This window comes from Tetrao urogallus, assembly GCF_951394365.1.
Source record: "Tetrao urogallus genome assembly, chromosome: 6".
Taxonomy (NCBI): domain Eukaryota; kingdom Metazoa; phylum Chordata; class Aves; order Galliformes; family Phasianidae; genus Tetrao; species Tetrao urogallus.
Genome location: NC_136819.1, coordinates 25023874 through 25038039, shown reverse-complemented (window position 1 = coordinate 25038039; position 14166 = coordinate 25023874). Strand labels below are relative to the sequence as shown.

The 14166-nt window shown below is 39.9% G+C and overlaps 1 protein-coding gene across 1 annotated transcript in view; it reads left to right on the top strand.

Moving 5' to 3' along the window:
* The window catches only part of RPAP1 (RNA polymerase II associated protein 1), a gene marked incomplete at both ends in the record, with an annotated part of 32797 nt that overhangs the window by 4494 nt on the left and 14137 nt on the right, over positions 1–14166 (top strand). Inside the window, 9 exons of the mRNA XM_079537284.1 lie at positions 1225–1401; positions 2164–2370; positions 6318–6433; positions 6867–6965; positions 7428–7529; positions 9093–9260; positions 10406–10594; positions 12215–12349; positions 12518–12697. Of these exons, the coding sequence (XP_079393410.1) occupies positions 1225–1401; positions 2164–2370; positions 6318–6433; positions 6867–6965; positions 7428–7529; positions 9093–9260; positions 10406–10594; positions 12215–12349; positions 12518–12697 (1373 nt within the window). The remainder of the gene's footprint in view (positions 1–1224; positions 1402–2163; positions 2371–6317; positions 6434–6866; positions 6966–7427; positions 7530–9092; positions 9261–10405; positions 10595–12214; positions 12350–12517; positions 12698–14166) is intronic.

Sequence of the window (14166 nt, the reverse complement as noted above, 5' to 3'; positions counted from 1 at the left end):
ACCCCTCTCAGAATTGGTAAGAAAACCCTGAATCGTGCTGTATGTGCACAGATCCACCATTCAGGTCCATTGCTGTGTTTGCTATGTACCCTGTTACAATTGTGCACATGTACTACTGTCTGAGAAATCCTTTGAGAAGCAATAGTCCTCTGGCTGTGACCCTCTTGAAGTCTTGAAGTTCTCTTGAAGAGAGCACTGATAGATGTATTAATACAACTGAGGGATCAGCAAATTTTGTGTCCTCTTCTGCAAGATTGCTGGAGAAGAGTTTTTGAGAGAGGATTGCTAGAAGCCACAGAAGAAGAATAGCCATATTTCTTGTAGTGCCTGATAACAATCAGGTGAGTTGCTGAATGGTAAAAAGTTTAGTGAATCTCTTACCAGACCTTTCTGTCTTCTCATTTCTTTTTGTTCAGTATGCAAGACAACTGCTGTGGAAATGACATCAGACCTTAGTGCTGATTGAACAAGAGTTGATGTTTTCATGGGCTGGTTTAGGGTCACAGGGGTTATCCAGGTTGCTATGTGGAGCATGTGAAAACCCAAACAAAACAATATGTAGAATAAAGCTAAAAAGACAAGTCCTTGTACAGTGGGCCAGCAAGAGAGTCTGGCTCAGTTTGACCAGAGGAACATGTTATCCTACTGCTATGGTTAAATGAAATGAGCCCTTAGATCAGGTGATAAAGGAGACTTGATTTTGTTCAGAGTAGGAGAAATATCTGCCCTTATGCAGCTTCTGCTCTGTTTAACCTTTAAAGTGAATACAGAAAGTTGCTAGAAGAAAGCTTGCCTGTTTTGGGGGTGGATTCTGTATCACACTGGAATCTGGGTTACACAGTACTTTTCATTCTCTTTCTTGCTCAGCAGATACCAGTTCAGGTCTTCTTGGGCAGAGAAGGAAGCTAACTCAAAATAATATCCTGATTTATGAATTATGCGTGAATTTACCTTTTGTTGCTTTGCTTTAAAGAAACAAAATATTTTCTTTTCTGTCTCTCTCCAACTCCTAAAGAAATAAGAAAGAAATGGTGTTTTATTGATACATGCGATGAAAACCTGAAAGCCCAGATCACTTAATTTTGTTTCCAGATAAGCTTCTTTGTACACTTTTTAATTTGGCTTCTAAGGTTTCAGTGCAGGCTTGCTAATGACAAAATCTAAATGAGCTCATAATGCTGTCGAGACTTAGTGACTAACTGCTTTATTTGCTGGATCTTTCAGATAAAGCTGATGATGTTTTCATCTCTCAGCGGCCTTGTATCATAACGGGAGAGGGTCTTGGATGTCAAAAGAGTGAGCAGGAAGCTCAGGCTATTCATGAAGAGAATTTAGAGAAACTACAGTCCATGTCCCAGGAAGAGATCCTGAAGGAGCAGGAAAGGCTTCTGGCTCAGCTTGGTATGTGCTTCTTGGAGTGAGTTCTCTTAGAAGTATGAAAGCTTACTGTACACATTGGTGTCTTGAAACTTCAACAAATTTACAGGTAAAAGTTGGGAGCTTAGGATCACTAGTCATTGCATATGGAGATAGCTAAACCTCCATCTCATATCCGCATCATTGTGAATAAGAATCAAGTGTGAAGAAATTTGAGAGGAAGCTTAGTTGAAGACTGTCCCGTCTCGCCTTTGCTGTGGAATAAGATGGTCCATGCACACAGTTACTTTGCACATCTGATAGCTGGCTACATGTATGTGTATTGAGGACCTAAAAGATAATTCTCTGAAGCAGATAAGAAAGGTTGCCATAGTATGCCAAAAAATGCCAAAAATTATTGCCATTTAACTTCACTAATTATAACAATGGCGTGTGTATGAAAAATACCTTGTTTTTGCGCTTTCATTTTATGACTGATCTGTGACCTTTGCTCCTTGTCTGTACTGCTCAATCACTAACAGATTGTAGTGAGGCAAACGCTTGGAGTTTAAAAAGGGAAGGATATATACTAATTTTTTTTCAATTAGTAGACCTCAGCTTATGTGCTGAACATAAACAGTTAAATGCCTCATTTGAAAACAAGTGACAGTTGGCAGAGAAGAAGGGGTTTGTGGAATGGGATTCAAAAGACTAAAACGCAAGTGGCAGGACGTAGATGTATCTGTAGATGTTTTAGGTATTTTGAGGCTGACACTTATCTGTCCGTCTCTTTGTCAATATTTGCAGATCCCAGTTTAGTTGCTTTCTTAAAGTCACGACGCAGTGGTAATGTAGGCCAGAAAAACGAAATAAAAATGGAACAGAACAGACCGGAGGAGTTTGTGGAATCTCTGACTGTGCCTCCGTGCGGTGTAGGAACGTCACTTTCCATGCAGGAGTCAGGTCTGGAAGAATCTGTAAGGAGGGATGAAAATATGAAAATGGAAATCACAGGTAAGACACGTAGTACATATCGTTAATGTTCTGAACATAAATGTAAGGTTTTTTATGGTGTTTGCATCGACCCAGATTAGAGTTCCGTGGAATTGTTAATTTGTTAATTATCCGAATCAGAATTTGATCATGATATTTAAAGATTTTTGAGTTCGAGGAAGAGCATTCTTGTTTCTAGCTGAGCTCTAGATTAGAAGGATGATGCACTACATAATGGAGGTGGTGAGCCATGCAGTGAGAGGTCTTGCTTTATTTTGGAAACTTGTTCTGAGATCACTTGAAGGAAAATGTGTTTTAAAAGTAAGCATCATTGCTGTTCTCGTTTAGTCATGTAAGCAGAGAAATAGAAGAGCGTGATATTCAAGCAGCACTTGATTCTCACTAATTTCTTTTCACTGGGACAGTTGGTGGGTCGATCTCCCTGAAAAGACTGGCTGTTGTGCTCACAGGATAGCATGGAGATGACAGCCCATTAAATAGCTCACATGGCACATTTGTCTTAATGCGAGACTGCTCCTGGTGGCTCCACTGTGTGGCTTGTATTGCAGAGCCCATGCAAACATTTCCAAAGGTTATGGTTCTTTCTTTTGTGTGCTGTGGATGGAAGGAGATGCTGACTTATTGAGAGTTCTGCTCTTTCAGAAGAATCATACAGAGCTGTTGCATTTTACAACGATGTTTTAATACTCAATTTTACCTTGTATATTTTGATGATAGAAAAGTGGTGATGTATCTAAAAGAATGAAGATGTGGAAGTTTGTAGATGGGAATCTTTATCTTTGCCATCCAACTGGCAAGAGACCTGAGTCTGTATGCTCACATGTGTGCTCACAATGCTGTATGATATCAGAATTGCATTCACTGAGGTTTGCATGCCTGTGAATCTCCAGTTATTCACATCTCTTATTTTCCTTACTAAATGACACAAGGAGTCTTTGAGGAGTTACTAGAGGAGGATTTTACCTCTTGCTTAATTAACTACTTGTAAGTATTGACTTACTTCAGTTGTGCTAAGGAAGCCTGCACTGTGTTGCATCTGCAGTTTCTATGCTTATGTGAGAAGAAAGCTGCTTTCTTGCAGGCAGCTACAACAGTCTTTGTGTTCTTCATGACAGACCAAAGAAGCATTTACCCCTCATGTTTCTCTTATTGTTGCTTTCTTCTTTGGGTTTTTTTTCTGGGGGTTGGACTCGATGATCACTGGAGGTCCCTTCCAACCCCTACAATTCTGTGATTCTGTGATTCTTTCCTTAGTGGTAATATTACGCTCCCACTCACATCTTCCAGAACACTTTTGTTTGTAGCGTGTGTGAAAGAAGCATCTCTCCTTTATTAGCATGCGTTTCTTCCAATTTCATGTTAATCTTTGGCTGTCTTCATCTCTTGATTCTCTCTTCTGAAGCATTCTTTGTCTCCCACTGCAACATGCAGTCTGATTAAAGAGGTCTCCAAATCTCTCTTGGATTTTAGCTTGGTGTTTGCAAGAGATAACAAGTGTTTACCATTTTCCTGATGGGAGGGATGAATCTGTGTGCGTATGTGTATACATGTGCAGGAGAAGGAAAGATGATTAGCCTCATACTCAAGAAAACACTTTCGCTGTTTCTCCCCAGGTCTTTGTTTTTCATGAACTCACATTAATCAAAATAACAGGCTTTAATGCCTTTCCCAGAACAGTTGAGTGCGAAAGTAGCATCAGATTAAGTGACTTTCTCTTACTCATAGGAGCAATAGGAGTGGGCTGTTTAGCTGTAGAGACTGAACAAAATTGTAGTAGTGCTCTTGGAAAAGCTCAGTGTACAGAATGTGTGCTGATAACATCTTTTACTGCTACAAGACTGAAGACTGAAGAAGAAATGGAGTTTTCCTGGAATATTTGAAATAACAAAGAAAGAGTGATTTAGAATGCTGTTAGGAAACCAAGGGAAGCCTTTCTAGCCCATCTTGACCCACAGGAGACATAAAACATTAATTTGACTTTCTAAAACAGTGTTGGGATTTTGCATTTGCTGGTGCTCAGAATTTAACTCATCTGAATAATCTGGCAGAAACAGTCATTCAGAATTTCTTAAGGATAAGGATGATGACACAAAAGAACAGGGTTGCTCAAAAGTCAAACTTGCCTCTCTAATGAGATAAAAGGCAACTGTCTCTAATAAAGAAGACAGTAAAGCCTTTATATAGCAACTTCTAATCTTATCAAATAGAAAAACAAACCCTGGCACCAAGACAAAAGGGAAAGCAAACAAGAAAAGGAAGCAGTTGGTTGGTAGTCTTTAATATAATGCAGCTCTGAAAAGTTCAGTACAGATTTTGCGTTCAAACTGCCAGCTTCTGTTTCTGTAAATGGTTTTCTCAGTAACTGAGCAATCTGCTGATGCCTTGGAATGTATGTCTGTCTTTCCTTGTTGACAAGATCAGAATGCTACAGTCTGATGATAATATGCGTAATCCTATTCATAGAATGATTATCCAGTTTAGTGATTAATGGAGAAGGAAAAAACAATTTATTGAATTACAAATGTCAATCGATCTCTTTTTTTTTTTTTTTTTCCTGTTGATTTTTATTTCCTCTGGTTTTGCATCAACCACCTACAGACATTCCACTTTCTTACATATCAGATGCTTTTTTCCATCAATTAAAATGTGTGTTGAGCCTTTGGCTGAAATTCTGTGCAACAGCTTTCTGGCTGGGGAAGATAACTGTGTACTTGGTTCCTTGCCTGACTCACTGCCACATTGATCATAAGGGTGAAGCTTCATCCTAGAAATGATGAGTGCCCTTTCTGAAAGTTTATCTGCTAATTGGAGGAAGGTAGAAAGTTGGGTTTCAGGCCAGTTATCAGCAGGGAAATCTCTGATGAAAGAAGAGCATCTCAGTGGGACACTCTGTTCTTCACAAGAGAAAACAAGAGCATTAGGATTAACAGCTGCAGTGCAAATGAATTCTGGTCTTGTTTTGCTCCAGTAGGAGTGATGATCGTGCTTTCCATGCCCTCAGTCTGCCTGCTTCTGTCAGTGAGTGATTTCTCTTGAGATAGCAAGGACTTGTTAGTTCTCTTTTCTCACACCAGCCCGGGACAGTTTTGTACTAGCAAGGCATTAGCTGTGCTAGCATTTAGATAATTTCCACTTAAATCTCTCCTGCCCATTCACTTGTCATATTTTTCCACGTGCTGATCTTAGGGCAATTCTAGTGTTGTCAAGCAGAAATGTATTGTTTCTCAAATTGTTCTGGTCAAAACTCTTTGACAAGTTAAATCAGTCATTTCTTCCTGTAGTGCCTTCACCTCTGAGATCCTTGTTCAACTGCCCCATTTTCCCACTGGGCTGTTTCTCAGTTTCAGTCAATTTTTCTCTTATTATTTTTTTTTCCTTGCAAATTGATTTCCTCAGTTCTTTAGAGGGAGGCACAGAATAGAGAGTAGTAGTGGAAGTGCCGTGGAAGTATGAGTGGTAGCAGTGGTGTGCTCCCTTCAGTGTACCTAGGCTGACACTATTCTGGCTTCTTTAAAACCGTATTTCGTGCCAGGCCAGTAATTCATTTAGCCTTCTTTGCATTGCTACTGTTCTTGACTCCCCTAATGCTCCCCTTCTTGAATGATACTCGTTTAATTGGCAAAAGTAGAGCTGATATTTTCTGCCCTTGTTCTGAACATTTGGCCTTATTTGTGTCCCAACTTTCATTCAGTTTCACCCTAATTAGCGTTGTCTGGGGATTTTGTTACAGTGCTGCATAATTTCTCTTCTAGCTCTCTTGAAGGATGAAAACAGCTGTCTTTGATGTTTATGCATCAGTCAGCAGTTCGTTAGAAAATTGTTTTCTCCTTATTTTACAAGGATCCTTTATTTGATGTAGACTTTAAGCCAAGTGGGTTTTCAAGTAGGAAATAGGATTTTCTTCATCTTTGCTTTGGAAGGTAAGGCTGTCATTTTCTCTCCCGAAGATGATGATCTGCCTGTGAAGCCAAGGAAAGAATGGATTCACATGGACAACGTGGAGTTTGAGAAGCTGGAGTGGATGAAAGATTTGCCTTCACCCCGGCAGAAGAAAACTAAAAAGGTTTAAAAGCAGAAACTGATTTTTTTTTTTCTTGTTTGTGAAGTGTCTGGTTCATGTTTCTCACCAGTGACAATTTTGAAGTTTTCTTAAATAATCCCCTGGTTTCTCAATCTGAGAGATTTTGTAAGGCTGAGGGGAGACCTAGTGTTCTTCACAGGGTGGGATTCTATATGATCACTTTAGCCTGTAGTGTCAAAGAGAGCTACGAAGTGAGAGTCTGATAACTCTCAGATGACCTCTGGTGAAACAGGTCTGAAAGCTAAGAAAAAAAAAAAGTGGAATAAACTTTTTTTTTTTTTTTAAAGAATCTAAGATCTGGTTTGGGGAGTTTGTCAAATCAGCTGTTAGGTGACACCTCAGAAATTTTATGTGGTGAATAGAGTAAGGCAATAAAAATAATTTTTCTCTCCCTCCACCATTTTCTTTATGCTAGGGAATGCAAGCTCGATTCAGTTTAAAAGGAGACTTGATTCCTGCAGATGCTGATTTGCCTACTCATCTAGGTCTGCATCACCATGGAGAAGAGGCAGAGGTAGGTGTAATGAAGCAGAAAGGAAAGAGCACACCCATTTCCATTTTCTGTGTTTATTTTGTCAGATTCCTTTTGTGTCAAGGTGTTTTAGTGACAAAAACCTCAAGAAAGTGTAGATGGGTGGTTTCCTTTGGAAACAAGCTCCTGAAGAGAAGTTTAGTTGCCATGCGCTAGCTTGCTTTCTTTGTTTTCAGACAACTCTGTTAATGCTTTTCTTCTTCAATGCCATTAAGGACCTGTGATGATGGAAAACGAGTACACGTCCTTTTTTAAGTACAGTTTTCTCCCATTACGTCATTTATTGCAATCTCTTCTGCAATTGATGTGAAACAGCAAACAAAACTGTGTTGCAATTTATCTCCTGTTATGCACTATTTACAGCAAATCTTATTTTAAGGGGTCTGTTTTTGTCTATACTCGGTTGTTTGTTGTTTTTTTTTTTTCTTTTCCTCCCCCATTTAGAGGGCTGGTTATTCTCTCCAAGAGCTCTTTCATTTGTCTCGCAGCCAACTTATTCAGCAGAGGACACTGGCCCTGCAGGTCTTGGGTCGTATTGTTCAAAAGGTAAGTCACTTCCATAGAACTCCACCCCATAGCTGACATTTTCACTGCATCAGGGTCCAAATTCTCTGATGCTAGTTGTTTGTCTTCTGTTTTAATGCAGGTGAACAAAATCACTGACAGAGTGTTTCTTTTTACACCAAAGATCTCGCTGCTAAGAAAAGTTACAATGTTGGTACATAGCAAATTGAATTTCAGGATTCTCTGCAGGAAGAAGCTTTGCAGCTTTCAAGTGTTGCTCAGCAGCAGTGCTGCAATTTATGTTCCTCTGTTTCTTTGGACTGAGTTATTTTTACAGTGTTACTTCTGTGGCAAAAACGCCCATTTGCAGTGACCCTTTAGTTCTTGTTGCCTGAGCCAGCTATGTGATGTGCTTGTTCTGTAGGTGGTGAAAATGAGCCAGCCTAATCTTACAGAGGAGGGCATAAAGCAATATGAATATTTAACTCCACGCACTTGCCCACCCAACTCTTGGGGAAGTGCTAACCTTCCCTTTAACAGCAGTGGAGGCTGAGATGAAATAGCAGCATGATTTTGAGAAGAAAGATGGGGCAGAACAGGATGAAGTCATAATAAGTGTCCAGACATAAGAAAGAAAGCTTTTCTGCATTAAAGAACTGGAGTTGTATTTTCTCTTCTCCTCATTCTCTAGAGAGGCACAAAACAACTTTCCTAAAACCTGTTCTGTGGGAAACAGCTGACTTGCCTAAAGCAGCAGCAGCATCATTATGGTATAGTTGTAGACTACTCAAAGATGGTGTCCCACTATTGATCTAAGCAGAAAAGAACTTCTTGTCCTCCAAACTAAATAGGAAATATACCACAAAGTTACAGAAATGCCATAGGAATGTGCAATTATTCTCTTAGAACTTTTCTTTTTTTCTTGGCCTGGCCCTTGAGTTATAGAATTTTAAGTGGGAAGAGGTGTTTGTAGCATGCAAAGCGGGGTGTACATCCTGGCGGATTCCAGTCTGCACACTGTAATTGCACTTGGGGTATGTGACCCTTCACTTATGCAGAGAGAGAGTATGTAATGCAGAAACAGGAGCCATTCATCAATAGGCAATGTTCCCTAGAAGTCAAAATGTTCTCTCATTTATGTTATGAGCTCTTACCAATTTCTAACGTACTGTATGGGGCAGCGCTGGAATTTGGCAAATCTGCATCAGTTTGTGATGTCCTAAAGTTAGGTAGCATGGAAGACTCCTAACTAATGTAAACAGCAGGTGGTCAAAATGTGACTCAGGTGCCTAATTTTATGGTTTTAAAGTGGATTTTCCTGCATGGCTGGCACTGTAGGTCTTTGAGGATCCTTGAAGTCTTAAGCATTTCTTCTGTCCTTTTATATCACTACTTTGGACTGAATGATACAAAATTTTTCTGTCCCTGTAGATGGTTCTAAAGTTTCCTTGGAGAATACCAAGTAGAGCAGTTGGTTGTGCTGACTGCACAGTGTAGCTGCTTTACAGTAGAACTGGGAAGAGACAAACATGCAGATGTTAAATTGTACACAGTTGAGGTGAGACAGCTTTTACATTATCTCTGTATGGTATGTATACATTTCAGGCCAGGGCTGGAGAATTTGCTTCCTCCTTGAAGGGCAGTGTTCTGCGTCTGCTTCTCGATGCTGGATTTCTCTTCTTGCTACGCTTCTCTCTGGATGATGCTGTGGATAATGTCATGGCAGCATCTGTTGGTGCTCTCCGAGCTCTGCTGGTGTCATCTGATGATGAGGTGAGAAAATCGTTACGTCCCTGGCTTTGGTTTCATTCTGAATCATCTGAATAATTTATAGAATCAGAATGAAAAGAGAGGTAAGTAACTTCTAAAAAAGTCTTGCTGGATGGGTTAGCTTAATGGTCAGTAGAATGCTATTTCTGTGCTTTGGGACAAAGGACTGTACTACTCGAATTCAAGAGATTCAGTCCTCTTTTCTCCTATTTAAATGAGTTCTACCTATGATTAAATTCAGTGCATACAGTTGTGCTAGTTCTCTTCCTTCTTGACACCTTTAAAATCTAGAGCATGTTACTTCTAGCGTATGTGTACGATTTAGACGTTTTATTTTTAATACAACCTCTTCTGTTGTTGTTCTGTTTTGCTATGTAGTTTTCCTGCTTCTGAACAAATTAGTGACTAAGTATTATCCCTGCTTTGCTGCTTTGTCAGGCCTCACAGTAGTACTAGCCTCTCTCCATCATTGTCCATCATTTGTTGTTCTCACATACTTTTCTTTCACTATTGTATACCTATTTTTCCATTCTTATGGGTTTTTCTCCTTGATGCTTTTTCTCTTGTTAGAAAGCTGAAACTTCTTTTGGATGTTCAGAGATACTGGGCCTTGAACAGCAAGGTTAAAGAGTCTTCCTGGTTGAAAAGAAGCAGGCCATTGTGGGCAAAGCAGTCTGTGGCCTGTGTTTCAGGTTCCTTTTATGTTAAGCTGCAAAGAGAATGGTGCTAGAAAAGAGTGGTTAGATCTCTAGAAGCCTACCATGCAGACCCAGAAATGGGGATGGAGCTAATAAATGTCAAATTCCAGTTTAACTTCTAGAGCCCTTGGTGGTTATTTATTTTTATTTTAAACATTTTTCAATTAAGCTGCATTTCTGTTCCTTGTCTAGTGAATTTAATTCGTGTCACAGTAATTGCTTTTCATGATTTCCCAAGTGTCTGTGGGTCATAGATTAAAGTCACTTCTCTGAAAAATCATTTCATCTACTTGTAAATGTTTAGAGTATCCTTTATTGTGTTCCTATTTTCCTGAGTTAGGTGGAAATCTGTAAGGCATCCTGTAATTCTCTCTTTTTTTTTTTTTTTTTTTTTTCATCTTATGTGATCTCTTTGTGAGAGATTTTTGTGTGCTTTTACTCTCCTCATAGAAATATCTTGATTGCACTTTCTCATGGTACCAAGGGATGGCTGCATTCCCGTTTGTCCCCAACAATGAGGAAGAAGAAGAGGAAGAAGAAGAAGAAGAAGAATTAACTGGAACAGAGAAGTCTCAGAATAAAAAAGAAAAGGATGAAAACAAGCCAGATGCAGACGTAGCCCGTTACGACGTTGTAAAGGTGAGCACACAGCTCGGCCTGAAATCTTTCTGGAAAAGTAGACTGTGCACAGGGCTGTGTGCACTTGTGAAATGTGTACTCTTCTGTGTGTGTTAGTAGTGTTATGAGCAAAAACTAGAACATTTCCTTGGCTGTTGGATGTCGTGTTTCTGTCATACGTTATCAGTAGTGTGAATTTATTAACCTCTAAAAATGTTGAGACTTGACCAGTGTTGTTTCATCATTAACTATCTCTAGCTTCCTGTAGGGAAATTGGCAACGAGCATGCTGATTACCATGATTAGTTGAAAGATTGAATACAGACATGATTTTCATGTTCGCTTACTTGAGCTTGAAGTGAAACAATTCCAGACACTACTAAAGTTAAGCAAGAGAATTACAGCTGCATAGTTCTGAATTAGAATGGTACAATGCCATTCTCTTTGCATTTGATGCAACGACTACTTAGCATTTCCCTAATATCACTCTTCTTGTTGCATCTCTCAGAATGAGTGTCGCATATGCCAGGGATGTGAAGTTTAGCTTAAATATGAGATCTAACAACAGTAATCTTTGCCATCTCAAACTCCACCCTGCTGAAGCTGCTGTTGTTAAGGTCCGTGGTCGCATCTCTTAGTCTGTGTATTCGAATGGCAAATGGTTATAAACTTCACTGGGCAAATGAATTACTGTACTTAGATATCTGGTTTCAGTTAGTGACTTTGTGAGTTCAGATTTGTTCTAATAGGCTGTGCTGCTTAAGAGGCTTAACAAAAGAGATGTAGATAAGAGATGAGGTCAGTTTGTCACTCTGGAAACAGTTACGTGGTTTGAACTCAGAAGAGATTTGGCATAAAAATTCTGCGTTGTTCCAGCTGTTGTGAAATAAATTCCATTTCACACCTGCTAATTGGTTGTTACATCCGAGCTCCACATATTGGAAAAATAGTATTTAAACGAGCAGCTGAATGCAGTCAAACATAGAGCTTCAGACTTGCCTGGCTGCAACTTTTAAAAGTATCAGTCCTATGAACTCAAGTGTTGCACCTTTTCCCTAAACTAGAAGTGCCTAACACTGTCACTAAGATTGATTCTTACCATAGTCACTGATCTTCTGCTCTGTGAGCAATACAGAATCACATAATCCATCTGCGTCTGTCTTTTCTTACTGCAGAATAGAAACTGGTATCTGTTCTCCACTTCTGTCAGCTTTCTCCAATGTGACAAGCACTGTGAGGACTAAAGAAAGAGTACTGTGTTAGATGAAGGTGGTGGCTAGCCAAAATGAATCAAAAGCCATGAGAACCCTTTTCAGCCACATTACATTTTAATGGTCATTTGTAGAGAGGTATTCCCTGTTACTTGCAGTTTCAAACTCTGGAGAACACAACTATCCAAAAAGCTCACTGGTGGTCTGATACAGAACAAAAGTTCAGATGTTCCTGCTCTGTTGGGCCAACTTTTGATTGTTTGCTAGCATACTAGCTTGCAAATCTACAGAAGCTTCTCTCTTCATTTCCCCAGTGGTAATTTTAATACTTTCTGTCTGCAAAAGATTTACGTGCATCTGCTTTTCCCTTCCTGCAACTGCTTCTCAGAGAGCAGTTAATAAGAGCATAATGAATATTTTTTTCCTTCCAGGGACTTCTGAAGACACGGATTCAGCACCGGCTGAGGTATATCCTTGAGGTGGTACGACCTGTTCCAACGGTTGTCCTGGATATCCTGCACATCCTGACTCGCATAGCAAGGCACTCCTCTGAAGCATGCATCCAGGTAAATCTGTTATTGTACAGGAGGAATGGTAGGAAAAGATTTGAAAAAGGGAAGAAAGAAGCAGATGAGGTTATGACAAGGAGATAAGACAAACTTGGGTGTTCTTTATGTACGGCTACTGGAATTGCATGCTTTCAGCTATTTGTGGTGCCTGCTATTTCTCTGCAGCTGCTTGACTGTCCTCGGTTGATTGAAACCATTGTCAGGGAATTTCTCCCTACTCGATGGGATCCTCATGTGGCTGAACCAGGATGTTTACTCACCAGTCTCCATGGAGTTGCTTGCGCTGCTGCTATGAAGTTCATCAGAGTATTGGCATCTGGAGGCAGAAATGCAACAGCCAGGCTGGTGAGTGATTATCAAAGAGCTTTTCGGTTATCAAATACCATTGTTTTCCGTGCCTTGCTTCCTCACTAATGATGGATAATTAACTGGGGGTAACTAAGCTGAAGAATGTGATTCAGACCTGACCAGTACATATGAAACTGGGAGATACGTGGTTAGGGTTCCTGTTTCAGTCTCACTCTATGGTGAAGGAAAGCAATAGGGCCACTTAAATGAGTAAGAGATTGAATTATCTGACTTACAGCTTTCAATCTTTCCCTGTAATTGTTTAGGCTTGGCAATAGAAAGCTGGTGATGATGTGTATTTTGTTGAGGGAGTAAAGAAAACAGCAAAATTTACCCTTTCAGTGGATATACTAATGAGAAGCAGTGAGCACAAGTTGAAATAAAAGACAGTTAAAAATAGAAATTTGCTTCTGAAGTGAAAGTGGTGAAACTAGCAAAAACAGGTTGCCCAAGGAGGCTGCAGACTTCCCGTCTGTGAAGAAATCCAAAACTCTGCTGGACCTAGCTCTGAGCAACCTGCTCTAAACAGAGAGAACTGCAGTCTCCAGAGGTCCTTTCTGACCAGCAACTTTTCTGTGATTCTGTGAGTCTCCAATTAGACTTGCTGGTGGTTCAAGCACAGTGTAGCTCTTAACTACAGTCTCTGTGAGGTTACCTCTATAGGTATTTTCTGCCATTTGCAGGGAAACCTCAGAAATCTCTTTTAGGACAGAGTGTGAGCTGAAATAAAGAAGCCAAAATAATCCTTGTGAAGAAGATGCATGTATGTGTTCTGAAGGAATTGTTGACAGTATTACAATGTGTCTTCTGTTGTATAGCACTGGGGAAGCTATTTCAGTCTTTTCTTTCCTTTTTTTTTTTTTTGAGGTTGGAAGGAGGTCTGTGTAGTGCAGCTATGAAAAATCACGCAGCACAGCTCAGTGATACTGGCCAGCAGCAGATGCTTAGAGTGCACATCAGCATGTATTGCTCTGTACTCTCCTGTGGCTCCAATGATAGGTAGCTTAGGACTTCATAAACCAGAGATCTTATTTGTGTCTTCATGTTTTACAGCCCTAGTTGAACTTTCCTGCCATGAATTTACCTGAACAGCTCAGGTTATTCCAGCCAGTGCTTCCAGTCCCTCTTATTTACTTCTGGACAGGTTTTCCATTTCAGAGCTAATTGTATTCATTCATACAGGGCAACACAGGTGCTATAAATACATAGCATCAACTCAGAGCAGCACCCATTACAGTGCAGTGTGCATCTCTGAGGTGTTTTGGTTCAGTATTCTTAATAGCATCTAATAAATGGCTATGCAGGAAATTGCTAGCGTCAGCAGGAGAATACTGAGTTGTGCTATAAAATACATAGAAAAACGTGCTGATAATAGTGGGATATTTAAAGTTGTAAGTGGTGGTAGGAACATAACAGAAAATCTCTACATTTCATCCTCTTTTGGATTTTGAGTAGTCCAGGTGTTC